Source organism: Psammomys obesus, unplaced genomic scaffold, assembly GCF_907164565.1.
Source record: "Psammomys obesus unplaced genomic scaffold, mPsaObe1.curated_primary_1811, whole genome shotgun sequence".
Taxonomy (NCBI): domain Eukaryota; kingdom Metazoa; phylum Chordata; class Mammalia; order Rodentia; family Muridae; genus Psammomys; species Psammomys obesus.
This window is the reverse complement of record NW_026585504.1, coordinates 5,455,045-5,475,708: the sequence shown is the minus strand read 5'-3', so window position 1 is coordinate 5,475,708 and position 20,664 is coordinate 5,455,045. Positions and strand designations below refer to the sequence as shown.

Genomic DNA, 20,664 nt, shown 5'->3' with positions numbered 1-20,664 from the left:
CACCTGCAGGAATAAGCTGACAGCTTGCCTGAGTCCAGTCAGGCCTCTGTTGCCACCTGACTCAGTTTCCCAGCCCCAAGCTCCTCCTGCCGGCTGTTTCTGAAGCAGCCTCTCGAATCAGGCCGGGCCCCCATTACCACCTAGCTTGGTTTCAGAGCTCTGAGCTCCTCACTGCCACCTGGCCTGGTGCTGGCAGCCCAGCTAAACGAGTGGTAACACTTACTGCGGAGAAAATCTTGTCCCGAACACCCTGGCTGCACCAAAGATCTTGTGGCATGGACCTCATTCCATGTTCACTTAGGAACCCTCAGTGCTTGGGCCTTCCCTCCAATGGAGAAGTGCGCACTTCCCACCCAGTGGTCTCTGGGCCTCCCGAGAGATGCAGAACCAGAAGTGGTCAGCCACAAATGTTGATTTTACTTCCAGAATTCAAGACTTAGTCAGAGAAATGGAATTCTTGAATAGAGAAACAGGACACTGCCGCCCCGTGTCTGCTTACCCCTCGGGGTATCAGGCTTCTTGCCCATGGAGCTGCACTGGAGAGAATGAAGCTTAGCGAATGAGTGCTGTACAGGATCTCAGTTCCCAGGAGTTCTCGAGAAACAAACTTCTTGAAAGACAACTTCAGTGAGACAGCTTTTTTTAATTTTAATTTTTTAATTTATTTCAGTTTATTTACTTTGTATCCCAGCTGTAGCCTCCTCCCTTGTCTCCTCCCATTTCCACCCTCTCTCCCTCTTCTCCCCCTATGACCCTCCCCAGTCCACTGATAGGGGAGGTCCTCCTCCCCTTCCATCTAACCCTAGCCTATTAGGTCTCATCAGGACTGGCTGCATTGTCTGTGGCCTGGTAAAGCTGCCCCTTCCCCTCAGGGAGAGGTGATCAAAGAGCCAGCCACTGAATTCAGGTCTGAGACAGCCCTTGTCCCCCTTACTAGGAAACCCACTTGGATGCTGAGCTGCCATGGGCTACATCTGTTCAGGGGTTCTAGGTCATCTCCATTCATGGACCTTGGTTGAAGTATCAGTCTCAAAAAAGCCCCAAGGGCCCAGATTTTTTGGTTCTGTTGCTCTCCTTGTGGAGCTCTGAGACAGCTCATTTAATTGGGGGAACTCAAAGGCTATTTAAACCTTTGAGGCTTTTGGGGTGAGTGTACATCACTGGCTGGGGCCAGGGAATGCCCTATTTGCATGAAGAGGAATTTCAGGTGTTCCTAGACATCACCTGAAAAGGGGAATGGAAGTTTAACCTATCTGTCACAGGCTACACAACCTCGCTTGGAGGAATAGGTTTGGAGCATAGGGTTACATGCTCTGGGGCACGCAGGCTGGGGGCAGGGAGGAAGCAGTTCTACTCCTGCCAATCTCAGGATGAGATTTCCAGGGTTTGGACACGTCTTGACCTGCTCTTGTTCATGACCAGCTCTCTCAGACACATAGGATGCTGAGGTTTTCTGCCAAGAGGCAGATTTATTCACACTGTCACTGATTTGACCAACTCACATCCAAAGGCTGACCCCTGAGCCCGATGATGCTTCGCCTTATATATGCTGTCAGCCCTTTTGTCCCCTTACATAATAACGTACATTTTCACTGGGCATGCTCTGGCTATAGGGCTGTCACACTAAGGCTACATGAGAGGGCTGCTGTTGCCATGACATTTTGACATTGACGCTGAGCATGCATGCAATGACACTGAGTAAGCCATGCTGTCTCTTGTTCGTGCTGTGAGGACTCTTACCACGCCTGTAGTGGTACACTCTGCGCAGACATCTTGGGCTGCCATTTAGTCACTTGCAATCAAGTAAATGTAACAGAGCTTAGCTAATAAATTCTGTTACCATACGATGGATGCTTTTGGTGTCTTTCTATCAGTTTAAAGACATTATTGTGGCTTATGCGGTTTAGCAGATAGCCCCAGAAAACACTGGCTCAAACAAGGTGACCCCTCACACTTCACACTTCCTTCCTGTAAAAGACCCTTGTGCTGACACCGGTGGAGGCTCTTTCACAGGTGGCTCCCACCAGAACTTTAAAGCATGCCAGCATCGGGAGATGTGCATAGGACCTCCTCAGGTTCTTTTTATTGTGTTATTTCCCCACACCCTCTTTGTGGTGCTGGGGTTTGAAGTCAGGGCCCCACCACTGAGCCATACCTTCCCGCCCCAGTGCAGGATCTCTATGTAGCTACAGTTGTCCTGGAACTTGCTATGTAGACCTTGCTAGCCTTGAACTCACAGAGAGACTCTTGATTCTGCCTCCAGAGTGCTGGGATTAAGGGCATGAGCCACCATGCCTGGATTTAGTCTTATTATAACCAGAGGAACGCCTCCTCCAGATAGGGTCTCACGTAGCCCGGGCTGGCCTCAAACTCCTTCTGTAGTGGAAGGTTGACTTTGAACTACTGATCCTTCTGCTTTTATCTCCCAAGTGTGGGATTACAGGCATACAGCACTAGACTGTATAAACTGATGACATGACCACTCCATGGTGTGGAGAAGGGTAAGGTTTTCATTGTAGATATAAGAGAAAACAGCCAGAGGCATCTGAAAGACCAGAGCAGACAGAAAAAGAAGTGGAGTGAACATGGCTAGGACACGTTGGGGGGGGGGGCATAGCAGGGGACAGAAAATAAAGAAAACAGCGATAGAAGCAGGAGCAGAGCAGAGAGAAAACTGAGAACAGCAGGCTTATCAGGAGAATGGGTAGCTGTGGAAAGGGAAGCCCAGGAGCTGGGAGGAGTTTAGAGTAGGGGAGGAGGTGAGAAGGGCTAGGGTGCTAGCATGGACTTTGAGATGTGTAACAGGTACTTGAGATACTACAGGCGTCTGGAAGCCAGCATGCGCTTTGATATACCGATAGATGCCACGGGTAGCCATGTGTCCCTTCTGCCAATGATAAGAGAAATGATGCCTTTGCATAACCAGTTTTTACAAGTCTCTGAGGAATGCTAGCTTTTATCTAACCTGTAATTCTCCGATATGGTCCAGGTTGAGCCCATTTCTGGATATTTGGACTGCTGTTTGGAGTTTGAGGAATTAAGTTTTTTTTGGACCTGACACACACCTGACTCCATATTAGTAGTAGTAGTATTAGTAGCATTTTATTACTTTTGAGTTTTTGTTTGTTTGGTTGGTTGGTTTTGTTTTTTGCAGTTGTTTCTCTGAGTATCCCTGGCTGTCCTGGAACTCACTATATCGATCAGGCTAGCCTTGAACTTACAGAGATCCACCTGCCTCTGCCTCTCAATGTTGAGATTAAAGATGTGCACTACTATTTCAGGCTCCATATATTATTCTTTTCTTAAAAAATAACTAGGGGCTGGAGAGATGGCTCAGTGGTTAAGAGTGCTGTCTACTCTTCCAAAGGACCAGGGTTCAATTCCCAGCACCCACATGGTAGCTCACAACTATCTATAATGCCGATTCGAAGGATCTGACACCTTCACACTAATGCACATAAAATAAAAATTAAATAAATTATTTAAAAAAAGAATTTGGAAAATAAAGCTTACCAACCAAGGGAGCATACACAACAGAAGATATGATAGTCAAATGCAGGAATTTTCTTTTTGTATAACAAAAAATCCCAAAGATGTTGTTGAAGTGGCACACGACTTTAATCCTAGTACTTGCGAGGCAGAGGCAGCAGATCTAAGTACAAGGCAAGTCTAGTACAGCCAGCACCACACAGCAAAAGCCTGTCTCAAACAAAACAAAACAACAACAACAACAAAACAGAAGAAGCTGTGGTGGTGATAGTAGTGTATGAGGTCAGCCTGGGCTACACAGAGAAACCCTGTCTCAGAGAAACCAAAACTCAAAAAACAAAACAAGACAAAAACAACAAGCAAAAAAACCAAACCCAAAGACTCAAGGTTTGCCAGCCATTTGTATGGGGAGGAGGAATACGGGTGCTATGAGCTATCCTTAGAAATTCTGTACCTTTCCACCCCATTCTTTATCATATCTGATGTCACCCCTTGAGAGGGTGGAGGGTATCTGTCCTTAGTGGCTCCGGGCTAGCCTTGCTTCTGCCCAATACAATATGGCAGAAATGACCCTGTGCCAGTTTAGAGTCAAGGTCTTGTGAAGAAGACCTTGTCATGAAGAATGCCTGGCTCAGCTTGATGGAGGGTGAGAAGCTATGTAAGTGAAAAGGGCCATCCCTGGGCTGCTGAAATGGCTCAGTGGGTAAGGCGGCATGAACCCTGGTACCTAGATTCAGGCCCTTAAACCCACATAATGATGAAAGAGGAAAACTAATTATATAATTTCCTCTGACCTTAGACACACACACACACATCCCACAATAACTAAAAATAGAAAGAACCATCCCAGATGAGTTTATCTAAGACTATCAGTTCCTAACAGAAAAGGCAACTGACTGCAAAGGTATCAGTGAGCCCTCGTGTTGTGTAGCGGGCTCTCTGAGGTAAAACATTTAATGTTGGACAGAAGCTTGTTAAGACACGGGATGTCGCAGCTAAGCCACACTTAGGGAATCCTTCAGAAGTATTGTAGGAGCCAGAGGGCTCAGGGCCCACAGAATCAACTAATCAGAGCTCATAGGGGCTCACAGAGACTGAAGTGGCAGTCAGAGAGCCTGTCTAGGGTTGACCTAGGGCCTCTGCATATCTATTATGGTTGTTCTTGCAGGATTTTTAACAGTGGGAGTAGGGACTGTCTGACTCTTCTGCCTGCTTTGGGGACACTTTTTCTCTTACTGGGTTGCCTCATCCAGCCTTGATATGAAGGTATGTGCCTATTGTAACTTGTCTTATTGTAACTTGTTACACCATGTTTGGTTAATATCCCTGGGATGTCTGCTCTTTTCTGAAGGGAAATGGAGGAGGAGTAGATCTGGGGGAGAGTAGAGAGGAGGTACAAGGGAGGGACTGGAAGGAGAGGAGGGAGGGGAACCTGCAGTCAGGATGTAATATATGAAAAAAGAATTTAAAAAAAAAAATGCAGCCAGGCTTGGTGGTTCATGCCTGTAGTCCCAACACTCAGGGAGGCAGATCCCCATGAGATCCAGGCCAGCCTGGTCTACAAAGCGAGTCCAGGACAGCCAAGGCTACACAGAGAAACCCTGTCTTTAAAAAACAAACAAACAAACAAACAAACAAAAACAACAACAACAACAAAAAATGATGTAAGATGTTGGGACTGGAAATATGGCTCAGAGCACTGGGTGTTCTTTAGAGGATCCAGGTTCAATTTCCAGAACCCACATGGCAGCTCACAAAGGCCATAATTTCAGTGCCAGAGGCTCCAACACCCCTTTCTGGCCTCCTCAAGCACCAGGCAGCCAGACAGTTCCTAGACAAACTTGCAGGCAAAATGCTCATACTCATAAAATAAAAATAAAAAAATTAAATACACAGGATATCCTAAGACAAGTTAAAAATGTTCCATCTTGGGGCTAGAGAGATGTCTCAGTGGTTAAGAGCACTGTTTGCTCTTCCAAAGGACCTGGGTTCAATTCCTAGCACCCACATGGCAGCTCACAACTGTTTGTAATGCCAATTCTAATGGATCTGACACCTTCACAATAATGCACATAAAATGAAATTAAATAAAATTATTAAAAAAAAATGTTCCATCTTGTGGAGATGCCATTAAACGACTCTGTGGAGCCAAAAAGACATGGGACTGGGGGAGCCAGTTCGGAGCAAGAATGAGGTTGAAACATGTCCAAACCCCTGAGACCGGCAGGACTAGGACTGTTTCCCCCTTACAGGCCCCACCTCTGCCACCATTGAGTTCGTCAAGGTGGCCGTGTTTCAGGTTACACCTCCCCTCTTCTTATAAGGACATGTCCAGCTAGCCCTGTAGTTCCTTGTGCAAATGAAACCTTCCCATCACCATACACTAGCCAATGATGTATGTTCATCCCCAGTACCTCTACTCCCTCCCCAACATTTATATAGCCCGTATTCGCCCCCTATAAAGAGCTGTTTCACTGAAAACCAGCTTGGAGAAGGTTGTTTTTCCTTATTCACTGCCGATTGAGATCCTGCATGACCCACCCACCAGGCTAAGCTTTATTCCTTCCAGCCTGGTGCACAGTGGTGCCCGGATACCCCAAGGGCAGAAGCATACCCCGGTTGGCACAAGTAAGCAACTCAATCTCTTCAGGAAGTCCTTGAAACTGACCAGGTTCACTAAGTTTCTTACTCCCCAAGCATACAGAGGCAGTAAGGACTGTTTATAAACTGAGCTACCTAAAGGAGGTTTAGACCCCATGAGCTGTCTAGAAGAGACATTCTTTAGCCTGCGGAGCTGCCTGGAGGCTGCACAGTGTGCTCCATGTTCCTAGCTTTCCTGAGCACTCACCCATGTCAGGAACGCTTTGATGATGCAGCTGCCTTCCTTCCTGTAAGGAACTCACTGTTTCTCCAAGTTGGGCTTAAGTTGAATACTTAGAGTCTAAGGTTTAGACTCATAGACCATTATCTGGGGTGAACAGATATGGAATGTTTCTGTCTCCCCAGGAATAGCATCAAACAATATCAAGTAATTTCAGAGCTGCTGAAGGAAGGCCAGCCCCTGGCTGCCAGCACAAACCATGGTGAATGAAGTAAGAGGTGCAACTAATATAGCTGGTTCCCTCTACCTTCTTCCAGGGTGAAGCAAAAAACTACACACTTCCCAGGCTTCTTGGCAGCTGGAACTGTGAATATGAAGTGAGTCAATAATTAGATGCCACCTGAGCTATTTGAGGGGCAAAGGGCATCTTCATGCTGTCACTTGAAAACAGGAAACAATGATGCTAGGGTCAAAAGCCAGCCCCCAGCATCCTTGTCTCTTTTCTTCAGTGTTAAAGGGGCTTCTCAGAACCATGTGAAGGAGGGTGGCAATAGGCATCTCCACTTTCAACCAAGGTTTTGTTTTTCTTTTGTCTTGTCATTTTTTTTTTTATTTTTTTGAGAAAGGGTCATACTATGTAGCTCAGCTAACCCTTAAACCCATGATCTCCCTGCCTCAGCTTTTCAAGGGCCATGGTTACAGGTGAATATCACTGCAGTGATGTGTATTGAATCCATTAAGGTGCCAGCGCCCTGACTCTCGCTATTCTGTAGCCCACTAAATTTGTGCCTTAAACCCCTTGCCAGTAAAACCTGACTATGCCAAGTGTTGGTGAGGAAGTGACTGGAGCTCCCAGCACACTGCTGTTGGGAGCTGTGATGCAGCCTCTGTGGAGAACTCTGGAAACTGCTGATAAATCTAAATATAGCTTAGCCTCCTGTCAAGCAATTCACTCAAGGGAAATGAGCACGTAATCCCACAGAACAACTTCCTTGTCAGTGCTCATAGCAGCTTTATGCCTATCCATCCAAGCCCGAGAGCTCCCAAATGTTCAAGTAGAAACAGGAGGGATTATGAGCGCGATCAATGGCCCAGTGGTTAAGAGCACTTGCTTCAACACAGCAAGGCCCTGCATTTGAATCCCAGCACCCTCATAAGAAGGCATGGGTGTGATCCCACCTATGCCTCCCCCTTTTTGAGCCAAACCATCTCTCATCTCCATACCCAGCTGAAATAAACCGAAAGGATCAGGCATACCCTTCAAAACTCACCTTTCAGTGACCTACTTCCTCCAGCAAGGCTGCGTGTCTAAAGTTTCCAGAACTTCTTGGCTGGGGTCAGAGTTCAAAATGTAAGCCTGAGGGGGAATGTCACATTCAATTCCTTAACAGTGATGGAATCAGAAAAATAGCTGGGTGACTGGCCGGTAGAGATGCGATGTGCAATGGAGCTAGCACACACGTAATCTCAGCCTGTGAAGGTGGAAGTAGGAAGATCAGACATCAAGACGGGGGCCCTAGATGGTTCAGCTGATAAAGACACTTGCTGTCAAGCCAGATAACCTGAGTTTGATCCCTTGGACCCACAGGGTAGAGAGTTGTCCTCTGATCTCTATTAGATCCAAAGGGAAAAACCCAAGCACTCAAAAAAGGGCAGGCTCACTGACTTGCTCCAAAATGGTAGTCTAGGCTCAGCTCACTAGACTATAGAGAGTTTTGGCAAATAGATCAAAGCCTATAGTAAGCATTCTTTAGGAACCTGTGAAATGAATTTCTATCTTTATGCCCTTGGCATATCCCTGCGGTTACATGCCAAAGCCCAAAGCTAACTTCCAGGCTCCTCCAGTCCCTAGTGACATGTACCTGTTCTGAATATCAAAAGCCCCATGCTAGCCTCCTGGCTCTTCTCACCCCCTCTCTCCCCACTATGCTAGCTCCCAGGCTGTTCCAGATTACAGCTCACCCCCTTTCACAGAGGCTCTGCTCTCTTACCGTGGCAAGGTCATTTCCGCCCAACCCACTGCTTTCTCCTCTTGTTTCTCCCTGCTATTTTCTCTGCTCCCAAGCAGTGGCTGTTCATTTCCTCTCTGCTCTGGACTCTTCCATATGCTTCTGGCTGCTCTCTCTCTCTCTCTCTCTCTCTCTGTGTGTGTGTGTGTGTGTTTCTCTGTCTGTCTCTCTCATATTTACAATACAATAAACCTCCCAAAGCATGAAGGAGTGGTCATTTCTGTGCTTTCTTTACTATGCACTACTTTACAGTCTCCTTATACACAGCATGTGTGTGTGCGCGCACACGCACACGCGCGCGCGCGCACACACACACACACACACAATGTAATGAAAAATTTTAAAGAGGAAAGAAGTTTAAGATCAGACTGGGCTATGTGAGACTCTCCCTTCATTAAAAAAAAAAAAAGTATTGGGGAGGAACTTCTGGGATATGGAACATTCTAGATTTTTATCTGGGTGCCTCTGCTTAGGTATTTGCTTGGACAAAAATCAAGTGCTGGGACTAGGGAGACACAAGTTCAAATCTCCTGAACTCATGTAAAACCAGGTGTGGTTGTATCTGTGATCACATGTACTGATAGGAGAATCCCCAGAAGCTGGCAAGCCAGCTAGCCTGGAGCACACAGCTGCAAAGAAGTAGAGTGGTGATTTATAAAAATGAAAATCCCGACCGTCCTATTTTACCAATAAAGACTCAGGAGCCAGATTCTGGGGTGAAAGCCTGCTAGCTCAGAGAGGCAGAGAAAACACCAGCTGACCTTCCTCCTCAGACAGGTGTGGATGGAAAAAACCCAAAAGGCTCACTAACCCAACAGCCCAGGAGCAAAAGGCCAAAAAAAAAAAAAAAAAAAAAAAAAAAAAAAAAAAAAAAAAAAAAAAAGAAAAAAAAAAGAAAACAAGGTCAAAGGCTTGCTAACTCAAAGCCCAAAAGCCAGGGAGCTGGGTAGCTGAAGCCTAAGCTAAAGCCAGAGCTGGAGCTGAAAGCTCTTTCTTCTCCACACTGTCTTAAATACCCCTCAACTCAAAGTCCCTCCTACTGTTTAATCCCTGTCAGCTGGTTTCTGCTCTACCTCTTGACCTAGGGTTAACTTTATTAAATCCTATGTACAGAAAGCTCTTGAATTAAGTGTGTGCTAGGGCTGGGTGAACCACACCATAATCACCTGTTTACAATAAAAAGATCTTGGATTAAAGGAGTGTGATAGGGCTCAACCACACCAAACAAGAAACAGGGTTTTACAGCTCACAGTTTTTGGGTTCACAGTGGAATCAAATATCCTGCAACAGGAGAGAGAGACCCTGTCACCTGCCACCTGAGGTCATCCTCTGAGTTCCACACATGTGCTGTGGCATGCATTCATGGCACACCCACACCCACGAAGACTGGAGTGATTCACTGAAGGTAAATTATGCTCCAAGCATCCAAACGTTCCCGTGCATGAACTTTCCAGAGTCTCTTCAGTTTCCTGAACTGAACACCTGAGGGAAAGGCTCTAGACTCACAGGTAGCAAGGGGACTGAGGGCATGTATGATGAGAAGTTGGAACCCTGGAGAGGCATGACCAGGGAAAGGTTCTTTGCATAATATGACTGGTATCTTGGTTCACCTTCACCTACTCACCCTGCAGCTAGTCAAGCAGAACGGAACAGAAGTAGCCAGGTCTGTGTTAATGGTAATGGAGCTAGCTACAGGATGGGCAAGTATGTGGGGGAAGGGTTCACTCTCACCTGGGATTGCCTCCCCCAGTGACAATGTGAGCTTGGGATATACTAGAGTTATGGGAAGTTTAAGAGTGACTGAAGGAGGGCTCCACAGTACGGCTTCCATGAAGTCATCACACTAGGCTGGCTCTTTGTGGTGATGCAGCTGTTTGAGGTCACCTAAAGGTAACCCATTACCTGTGCTCTGTAGTGACCAGTACGTTTCTGGGTTCATCAAACTGGACTTCGGTGGTAATGATTTCTTTGGTCTGTTATTGGTGTCCTGTTCACATCTTCTAAGGAAAAGTTAACTGTATTAGTGGAGGGCTATGAATGTTAACAACTCTCTCCTTCATCTTCTTTTCGTAAGTATGGGGTCTCATTATATAGCTGGTCTCATTATATAGCCTTGAACTCAAGAGTTTTCTACCTTAGACTCTCAAGTGCTGGGATTATAGGCATAAACCACCACATTAGGGATAAAAAGTATCTTAATCTAGTTTTTTTTTCTAAGCATTATTTTTTTTCTTTTTAGATTTAAAAATTTTTCCTTCTTGTGAGTGTTTTGCCTGCATGTTTGTATGTCATGTGCATACCTGATGCTTGTGGAGGTCAGAGAGAATATTTCAGTGATAAAACAGCTTGGGGAGGAAAGTGTTTATTTATTTGTCTTACACTTCCAACAGCACTGTTCATCATCAAAGGAAGTCAGGACAGGAACGCAAACAAAGCAGGAAACTAGAGGCAGGAGCTGATACAGAGGCCATGGAGAGGTGCTGCTTACTGGCTTGCTCCTTATGGCTTGTTCAGCCTGCTTTCTTATAAAACCTAGGACTACCAGCCCTGATATGACACTACCCACAATGGGTTGGGCCTTCTCTGATCAATCGCTAATTAAGAAAATGCCCTACAATCCATTTTTATGGAAGTATTTTCTCAACTGTGGTTTCCTCCTTTCAAAGGATTTTAGCATGCATTGACATAAAACTACCCAGTACAAGAGGGCTCCTCTTGGCTCCTCCACTCTATCTTAAGAGTTCTTCATTAGACATTTCTGCTTCTCTCTCTCTCACACACACAGAAACACACACACACACACACAGAAAGAGAGAGAGTGTGTGTGTGTATGTGTGTGAAAGAGAGAGAGAGAACATTAATAACTGAAATGAAAAAGAATAGTTAAAGAACCACTTAGGAGCTAGAAGTGTGTCTTCATAGTAGAGTACTTCCCTCTACCACTAAGTAATGTTACAGGAAGGTCCAGAGCTCTCAGTTTCCTCTCTGAATCCCAGCAGCAGCCTTGGTTCCTCTGTACCCCAAAGAGAAGAGTTAAGACCATGGGACATGGTGGTATATGAACAGTCAAGACTAATTAGAGCAGCAAGGAAGTATGAGACACTCTTTTTCTAAAGAGTGGGCTGGTCAAGCAGTGGTGAGACCCTGACCAGCAAGGGGCTTATACTCCTCCATGATGTCTCTTCTTCTGGGTGGGCATGTTTTCCTCAGAAACCCATTTTACTCAGAATTCACTCTGTTAGAATAGGATTGCAAGAATATGCACAGGAATTTAGTTCAAAAGCTTGCTTGGAGACAAGCATACACTTTGGAGGGAGGCTTAAAGCTGCTTTAATCTGATCTGGTTAGCACGGACCACCATCATTCATTGTCCCTTATCTGTTCAGGGTCCTAGGATGGTCCACCTGGAGTCAACCTCGGCTATCATCCCCCATTATGTTACACTGTGTCTCAGAGCCCTGAGTTGGCTCACTCACTGTTCTTTATGTCCTGTCGTTTGGAGGCCTATTAGTCATTCTCTTGTTAGGGATGATCTGGAGCCACTATGTATTCAAATGTTAACTGCTTGGTCCCCAGATCCTTAAGAACAAAATGATGTGGTGTAAACTTTGCCTCCCAAATTGTCCCTGATTGGCAAATAAAGTTGCCCACACCGAGGCTGGGCAGGAGGGAGGTGGGCGGAGTCTAGGTTCTCTGGCTTTAGGGGCTCACAGAAGCATGAGGAGATAGGAGAGAGAGGAAGATGAAGAAAGAAGCAGGTTGTCTTGGGTTAGTGTGAACTAGAAGCACATGGCCAGGAGGTTGGCATGACAGAGAGAAGCAGCTCAAATGAAAACATGTGCAAGTATTTGGTATTTGGGCTGGGGAGCAGACAAGATAGCTTAGAGGGTTGAATCTGCCCAGCCCTAATGTTTAAGGCTTATTAAAAATTTAACAGGTTTCTGTGTCTTTTATTTACATAGCAGCAGGTTCTATTAGTAACCAGCACTAATTAATATTAATAGAATAATTAATTCCACAACATTTTCTCTTGTATAAGCTGAGCCCCTGAAAACCTTCAGGGAATAGAGGTAAAAACTGTGTCCTTATGGGGAGGGCTGGTCCAGGAGCAGTCTATAGAAAGAGGTGGTCATGGTGGTCAAGGTTTGGCATCACTGCTCAGAATCACTTGAGATTTTTAGGTCCCAGAGTCTAGAAGACACCAATTATACCAGAAAGTTAAATAGAAAGGATTGAAGATGCAAGGCAGACTTAAAATAAGAAGAAGGTTGTTAAGCTGGGTGGTGGTGGCACACACCTTTTATTCCAGTATTTGGGAGACAGAGTCAGGTGGATATCTGAGTTTAAGGCCAGTCTGGTCTACAGAGAGAGTTCCAGGACAGCCAAGGCTATTACATAGAGAAACTTTGCCTAGGGTGGGGGTAAGAAAGAAAGTGTAGAGCTTATCTCAGGATCTGGTTCAGGAGAGGTGATCAAACACTGCATAACCATCTGAAGCTTCTCTGTTGACTTTTGGAAGACAAAAATTTGATTTGCTGTTTAAGGAGGCAGGGTCTAAAAATGTACAGCAAGACGATAAATCTTGTTAATGGACAACAGCAGACAACTTTCACCATACCGGTTGTGTGTGTGTGTGTGTGTGTGTGTGTGTGTGTGTGTGTGTGTGTGTAGCCCTGACTATCCTGGAACTATCTCTGTGGCTGGCCTTGAACTCACAGAGATTCACCTGCCTCTACTGAGTGCTGGGATTAAAGGCTTGCACCACTGCTGCCCAGCATTTTTTGTTGTTATTTTTTTTAATATGTATGAGTGCTTGCTTGCATATTTGTGCATCACTTGCATGCCTAGACCCAGAGGAGGTCAGAAGTGGGCATCAGATCTCCTGGAACTAAAGTGACTGATGGCTGTGAGCTGCCCCTGGGTGCTGAGAACCAAACTTCAGTCTTCTGCAAGAGCAGTGAGTACACTGAATCTTGACTGTAGGGAATCTTACAACATTTAGTCACAACACATATCCTGGATTTCAGTTCTAGCCATTGCTCTAGCTCCCCCTCAGGAATTCTGAACTCATGAGAATGCCCATAGGAACAAACTGTTTGAATCGGGATTCGGTTTGTAGCCTTTATAGAAATTGGTGTTGTCCTTTAAGGAGAAGGAAACCTGGCATAAGGAATGTCTCCCCGTTTGCCTTTTAACTGTAGAACAGACACAGCTGTAGAACAGTGTTAGAATCTAAGTTACCTTCCAAGGGCCGAGCTTTTCCACCCCAGCTCATACTGGGCCACACTGGCTGTTTCAAAAGAAAATAAATCGAAAAAATAAAGTAAACATTTAAATGAAAACATTATTTGGCATGAAGTTGTAAAGGCAGGGATAATTTTATTTTTCAGTCTAGGACAGCTCCCTGAAGAACTGAATCACAGCGACTGTCCCTTTTTGAGGCCCTCTGCTGCTGTCGCCGGGCCTAATCCTGGCCTTCTGGGGAAAACATGAGTTGATTACTGCTGAGCCGGCATGGTGGGCACAGTCTTCTTGGAATCCTGACCTAAAGATAGCTTACCTGGGATGAGCTTTGAAGAGAGGCCACCACTGGGCGCAGCCTGGAGCTTAGATCTGTCCTTCCACTAACAAATGACAACAATGAGTGGGGCATGGTAGAGCACGTGGGAGGCAGAGGCAGGCAGATCTCTGTGAGTTTCAGGCCAGCCTGGTGTGTACATCGAGCTCTAGAACAGCATGGGCTATAGAGAGACCCTGTCACAAACAAAAGAAAAGACGATGAGTCATGGCTAGGAAATAACAAGCAATAAAATGAAGTCGTATAAATAACCATAGTCCGAAAACTGCTCATTTTATCTTAGTTTATAATTCTGAAAGAATTTCAGGCTCACAGTTCTCAAGTAGCACAAGCCTCTTGTACAACTGCAGTGCATCAGTCAGAACAAAACAGTAACATGATAGAGCTGGAACTGTCCAAAAGCCTATTTCAGATCTCACCTTTGTCCCACTAGGTGTCCTTTTTCTGTGTGCTTCAGACCCGGCCTGGGATCCCACTTTGCATTCAGTTATGATGTCACTCTGGTCTCCTTTACTCTGGAATAGTTCTCAATCTTTCCATGACTTTTATGATACTGCCATTTTTCTTTCATTCTCTTTTTCTTTTTTTTTTTCCCCTTTCTTTTTTGAGACAGGGCCTTGCTATGTAGCCAGGTTGACTTCAAACTTTGGATGTTCTTGCCTCTTCCTCCACCTCCGAAGTGCTGAGGTCATAGGCTGTATCACATGGTTTTACATTCTTGAAGTTACTCTGTAGATCAGTGCTAGCCAATGGAACTTGCTAAGATAGAATGTTCTGTATCTCAGTGGTCAATATCCAGATGAATTTCACATTTGAAGTGTGGCCAACGTGGCTCAGAATGCAGGGAGGCATGCCATTGTCTAGATTTTTATAGGAGCTGTGGACAGGTGACTGGGAACCATGCAGGCCAGGAAGCTGGATTGTCTCAACGCCCTTCGAAGTCCAGCAAGGACAGGGCTATCTATAGCCACATTTAGAAGGCATCCCTCACAGGCCTGGTGCTCTGTTTGCAAGAATTAAGTAAGAGTCCTTGGGTGTTTGCACTAACAGTCACTTTTTAAAAATTGCTTTTTACATTTTCAAATTTGTTTTGTAGGTGAGGGGACAGGCAGTTGTAGAGATCAGAAGACAGCTCTCAGGAGTTTTTCTGCCATGTTGGTCACATGTGTGATTTATATACGCTAAAAAAAAAATAATAATAAAATTGAACTATGTACACAACTACCAAGAACAGTACGGTGTTCTGAATAAAAATGGACCCCATTGGGTCAGGGAGTGGCACTATTAGGAGGTGTGGCATTGTTGGAGTGGGTGTGGCCTTGTTGAAAGAAATGTGTCACCAGGGGGTGGACTTTGAGGTTTCAGAAGCTCAACAGGAAGCCCAATGGCTCTCTTCTCCCCTGCTGCCTGAGGATCAGATGTAGAGCTCTTGGCTACCTCTCCAGCACCAAGTCTGCCTGTGTGCCTCCATGCTTCCCACCATGCTGGGCTAAACCTCTGAACTGTAAGCCAAACCCAGTGAAATGTTTTCCTTCATAAGAGATGCCATGCACATAGCATCCTTCACAGCAACAGGAACACCAAGACAAACAGTAATAAAATCTCACTCAAAGAGTCCTGGCATCTCTGTCACACAACTAATCCTGTTTGGTGGCAGCTCTAACCTCAGTGATTTGCACTGAATCCCTTAGGCTTCTCTTTAAAACTGTGTTAGCTAGGAAATTATAACATTAAGTATGTCATTGATGCATTTTTCATGTTTTACTTCTATGGTTCAGGGGTGGGCTGGATAAACACCAGTGCTTTTGGGCGTCGGTTCTCCTTCCATCATGTAGGTCACAGGGATCAGACTCATCTCCAGGCTTGCCCTCCCACCAACCCTTGTTGATATATTTTTACATACACTCAAGCTGTGTACTCACCACCTATATCGGGCTACAGGATGTTTACCCTCTTGGTGAACCGAGGTAACTAACATCATTTCTTCTTAAGTACATTAGTTTTTAGTTCTTGTTGAAACACGTGACTGGAAACAAAAAGCGTACCTTTTTGTTTGTCTTTGTTAGCACCATTTAGCCTTGCCACCTGTTCCACTACGGTGAGAGCTTATCAGTGTTTATGTGCGTCAAGAAGTTGTGACCTTTCACTGATGTGTACTATAGAGTAAAATGCCCATTCATTTTACTGGTGGCGTTTGAACTGGTTTCAGAATTTGTTTGTTATGAATAAAGTCACTAGGACATTTTCTAGTGTATGTGGCTTGGTTTTCTTTTTAATTACCTGGGTATGTGTACAAAGAGTCCGGGTGCCAGGGGAGGTCGGAGTGTCGGGTCACCTTGGCTCTGAGTTATAAGCGGCTGTAACTGGGTGCACACCCCGAAGTCTGCTGCATCATGTTCCCGCCTGCCCAGCTTGTGTCACATGACTAGGCACTCACGCCCCTGTGGCATTTTGTGTGACACCCCATGTTTATAGAGAACACGTGAAGACCCTCTCTCCTCCAGCAGTTGGCTAGAAGAGCTGCTTTCCTTGAGACTTGGGACGGAATCCAAAAACGCCAGTTTTCTGGGCTTTCCTTGGAAACTGCTCTAGACCAAGCTGGAAGAAAATAATCTCCTTTACACCCCTGCAGGGAAACAGAACAGCCCCGAAGCAAGGCCTAGGGAGCATTAGCAGCCAAATCAGCGGATTCACGCAACAGCGCTGCGACAGGCCTGGTGCTGCTCCGCCCAGGCCCTCCCAGCCCGGACGACAGCGGCTCTTCCGCCCGTCCAAGCCGGTCCCGGCCAATGGTTGCGCTTCCGGCCCCGCCCCTCCCTGCCCAGGCCTGGCCAATGGCCGCGCGGCAAGCCCCGGCCCTCTCCGCCCCGGCCCGCCCCTTCTTCTGGGAGGGCTCTGCACGGTGGAATGCGGTCAACCTGTTGCCTAGTCTGGTTTCCTCTCGGTAAGTTCGCTGTCCCGGCGTTGGGACCTCCGGGCTCGGTGCTCACTGACGCCCTTCAGGGAGGGGACGTTACGGGGAGCCGAACGCGGCTCAGCGTCCGCAGGAGTGTCCCTGGGCCTGGGCGCGCGGGGTCGGGGAGGTTCCTGAACGAGAATAGGGGAGAGCTCGGTCTGCCCTACACGGATTCCGGACTCGGGCAGTTCGGCGAGCCACATCCAGCACCCTTAGTGAGCAGGGAAGTGGTGCAGAGCGTTTGCCCTGACTGGACAGGAGAAACCTCGGAGTGCCTCCTTGCCTGTCGCAGGCCGTGGAGTCCCGAGCGAGGCCTGGCAGTGTGCAGCGACCTGTAGCAGTCGCACCGGGAATAGGCCTGCCACTCCGGCGGCCTGCAGCCTGATCCTGGGTCTGGACAGTTGTGGGCAATGACACCTGTTCACAACAGTCTCCCTGCACTTGGAGACCTGGGTCTCGCCCAGGAATCTAGTCTGGGCCAGGAGACCTGTCCCTCGGGAGTGTGGATATTTCTTTCCATGACCTGGTCGGAAGCTCTGTGGAAGCTGTCGGAAGCTTTGCTGTGTCCTGGATACCCCTGCCATCTCATTTTCTCTGAGATAGGAAAGAAGTCTGAGGAAAAGCATGAAAACAAAGGAAAGCAAAACCAATGTTCTTTGGATACTGCGAAACTTCAAAAACTTGAAGGGCATTCAGCCTCCCTCTCAGAACTCAGGTGAATGTCAGAGAGGGCAGCATTAATGCCAGCTATGTCTGAGAGTCTTCTGTGTCTTCAAAGAGCCCCGGTGCTGCACCTTCTCACCCTGTAGTCCCATCCCCAGGCAGTAACCTTGGCATAAAGATGGGCTTTGCGGCTTTCCTGCTGCAGGGGCCTCTATGCTCTGATAGAACGAGGCAACAAGTCTGGGGTTCAAATTCCACACAACTGCAGGCCAGCCATGTAGCTTGGTATCACTTCCTTCTCTTGTGATTGTGCCAAAGGACTAAGTAAAAGAACCCCAGGCTGCTCCTGTTAACAGTGGACCTCTAGAAATGAGCAAATGTGAGCATCCTCTGCTTTTGGGGGGGCCACTTGCTCCCCAAGTGCATTCAGTGTTGTGGCTGGACTGCAGCAAATTGCTAATTTGACTCCCTCATCATATTTTTCTAGGTACCCTGGGAAGGCGGAGGAAGGGTTTCACAGAGCTATTCTTTTTCACCTCCTGAAAGCCCCAGAGACCTCAACCGTATCTCCCTGATCTGACCTTCTGTCTGTAGCTCTTCATAGAAATGTAGCATGTGGGTACCCTCTGTTCTGCGACACTGTCTCCTAGAGGCCTCACACTCCAGGAAGGGCACTTGGTTCCCTCTTCTCCCCCCTTCCTTCTTCTCTTCTGAACAATACTCTTGGAGTCCAACAGTTTTTTTTTTTTTTAAACTTGTCAAAATGGAGCTCTGAAGTGCCATGTTTCCATGGCTTCTCCCTGTCTTCCCTAGTGTAGTAAATGGCACCTTTGTTGCCCAGCTCCCAAGAAGCAACATTTGATTCCAGCCCTTCCCTTTACCACATCTACAAAGCACCAGGGCTCTAGCTGCCCACCCCCATCTTCGTGTTGTCATCCCGGCCACACTCATCATCTCCCCTCCTCACACGTGGTCTCTTGACTTGTCACCCTGCGTCCATCCTGGGCCTCCCAAAGGCCTTAGATGCTCCAGAGTTTTGCAGTGAAGATCAGAGCCTTGGCTTTCCAGTGATTCCCTATTTCACATCAAGTAAAACCCGGAGCCCTTCCCACAACTCTGTACCTGCTCGTAGCCTCTTTGATCTTGACCTCTGCCCACTTCATTCACCTACTTTCTTTTCAGACCCTTAGAACTTTTGCATCTGCTTTGCATTCTGCCCGAGACTCCAGTCTTTCCACGGTGAAGAGCTGCTCAGCTCAGATGTTACTAATCAGGGCTTTCCTCCATCACCTCAGTTAAGGCAGGATATTTCCTCCTGGAGTTCCGTTCCACTGTCTCCTTTTATTTTCTTCATAATCAGTATTACTTTCTGGACTCGTCATCCAAGTATGTGCTGACTGACCTGGTGCCTGTTCCAGATGGTACATAAATTGGATGTAGCATATCTTGACTTTCTTATCCTCAGTGTTGAGGGCGAATAAGAGACAAGTAAGCAGAACACATGTGCTTGCAGATTGTGGTGATTCACAAGGAAGGCTTGCTTGCATTTAAGGCACCTTAAATGTTTATATTTAAATGATGGAATAGGTCATTTCCTGGGGTCCCAATGTCCTCTTCTGGCCTCCTCAGGCATCTTCAGTCATGCACATATCCACACTCATACCTACACACACATAATTTTTAAAATTAATAAAAGAGATCTTTAAAAACAAGAAGTAAAAGAAAAGTAAGGGGAAAAAATGCAAAGATTCTAGAAGCTAAGAAAGAATTGCCTTCTTCCATCCTTACTGGCAACTTGTTACCCTGTGTGATCTTTCTTCCAGTCAGTCTCCCTCAGTCCATCCCACCCTCCAGGGACGGAGTCGCTCCAGAAGCTGAGCAGCCATGACATTTGCTGAGGAAAAGACCTATAAGTATATCTGCAACAACCACAGCAAGTTTTGCTGTGTTGATGTTTGGGAGATCCTGCCTTACCTGCCCTGCCTCACAGCCAGTGACCAGGTGAGCCACAGCTGGGAGTGTGCTGAGCGCAGGGCTGTGCAGTCCGGCCTGTCCCAGCCCTTCTCCCAGCTCAGGGCTGCTCCTTCCTCCTCTTCCCCGAGGCTGCTGTTTGTTCTGCTTTTCTGACTTTTATAGATCAAGCATATTTATGGTGGCTTTTCTAGCCTTGCTGAATTTCCTTTGTTTTTACGTTGCACAGCAATCAAATCAGCAGGTTTCCCAGGCTCTGGCTTCCTATGTTTCAGAACCTTCTCTTTGTTCATCCTTGGTCCTGGTCCTGCTTAGTTTTGATTCCTTCTCTCATAGGACCTTATCTTGGGATGGAGTCTGGAGTGTAAGTTCTGAGGACTCAGAGCCATCAGTGTTTTGCCACACAAGGACTTGCTGTAGGCTCCTGCACTCGGCAGCCAGTGAAATAACAAAACCCAGCATGTGTATTTAGGTTCTTCTCAGATGGGCTGGGCTGCTGCCCTCCCCGAGCCGCCTACGTGCTTTTGGGGTCCCCTGTTCTAAGTGTCTCAGTACTATTATTGTCTCTTGTGAGGTCTCCCATGCAGATGCTGTTACAGTGCAGGACTGGGCGGTTAGGAGAGTGTGCAGGCCTCACCTGTGGGCATTCATAGGAACACTCAGTCATAGAGGCTGTAAAAGATATTTCCTGCGGATTGTCACAGTTTGCTCCTCCTCTTCCTCCTCCTCCTCTTCCTCCTAATCCTCTTCCAAGTTTTCCTCTTCCTCTTCTTTGTCCTCCCTCCCTCCCTCCTTCCCTCCTTCCCTCCTTTCCTCCCTTCTTCTTTAGACAAGGTCTTACTATGAAGTGCAGTCTGGTCTCAAATTTGCAGTCCTTTTACCTCAGCCTTCCTGGTGTTGGAACTACAAACTGATCTTTTCAAGTGGGAAGCCTGTGAATAAAAAAATCCTACAGCTGCTGTTGTATTTCTAGAACTTCCCCAGTACTTGCCCCGCCTGCCTTGCTTCCCATTCTCGGTCTCCTCACCTTTCTTCTCTGCCCCTTTCATCCCGTTGTTGCTGGGCTCCTTTCCCTTCTCAACTCCTTCAGAGTCTTCTCTTTGCTTTAGGGGCTATCAGATTCCAGCATTACACACACACACACACACACACACACACACACACACACACACACACA

The 20,664-nt window shown here is 46.7% G+C and overlaps 1 protein-coding gene across 4 annotated transcripts in view; it reads left to right on the top strand.

Moving 5' to 3' along the window:
- Positions 1 to 16,773: 16,773 nt before the first annotated feature.
- The window catches only part of Mavs (mitochondrial antiviral signaling protein), a 14,239-nt gene continuing 10,348 nt past the window's right edge, over positions 16,774 to 20,664 (top strand). Inside the window, exons 1-3 of one of the 4 annotated variants that reach the window (XM_055609627.1) lie at positions 16,814 to 16,841; positions 17,457 to 17,568; positions 19,371 to 19,517. In XM_055609627.1, coding sequence (XP_055465602.1) covers positions 19,401 to 19,517 — 117 coding nt within the window. In that variant the 5' untranslated portion in view covers positions 16,814 to 16,841; positions 17,457 to 17,568; positions 19,371 to 19,400. Of the gene's footprint in view, positions 16,842 to 17,456; positions 17,569 to 19,339; positions 19,518 to 20,664 lie in introns of all 4 variants that reach the window. The other 3 variants (XM_055609501.1, XM_055609565.1, XM_055609711.1) reach the window with 3 other exon arrangements.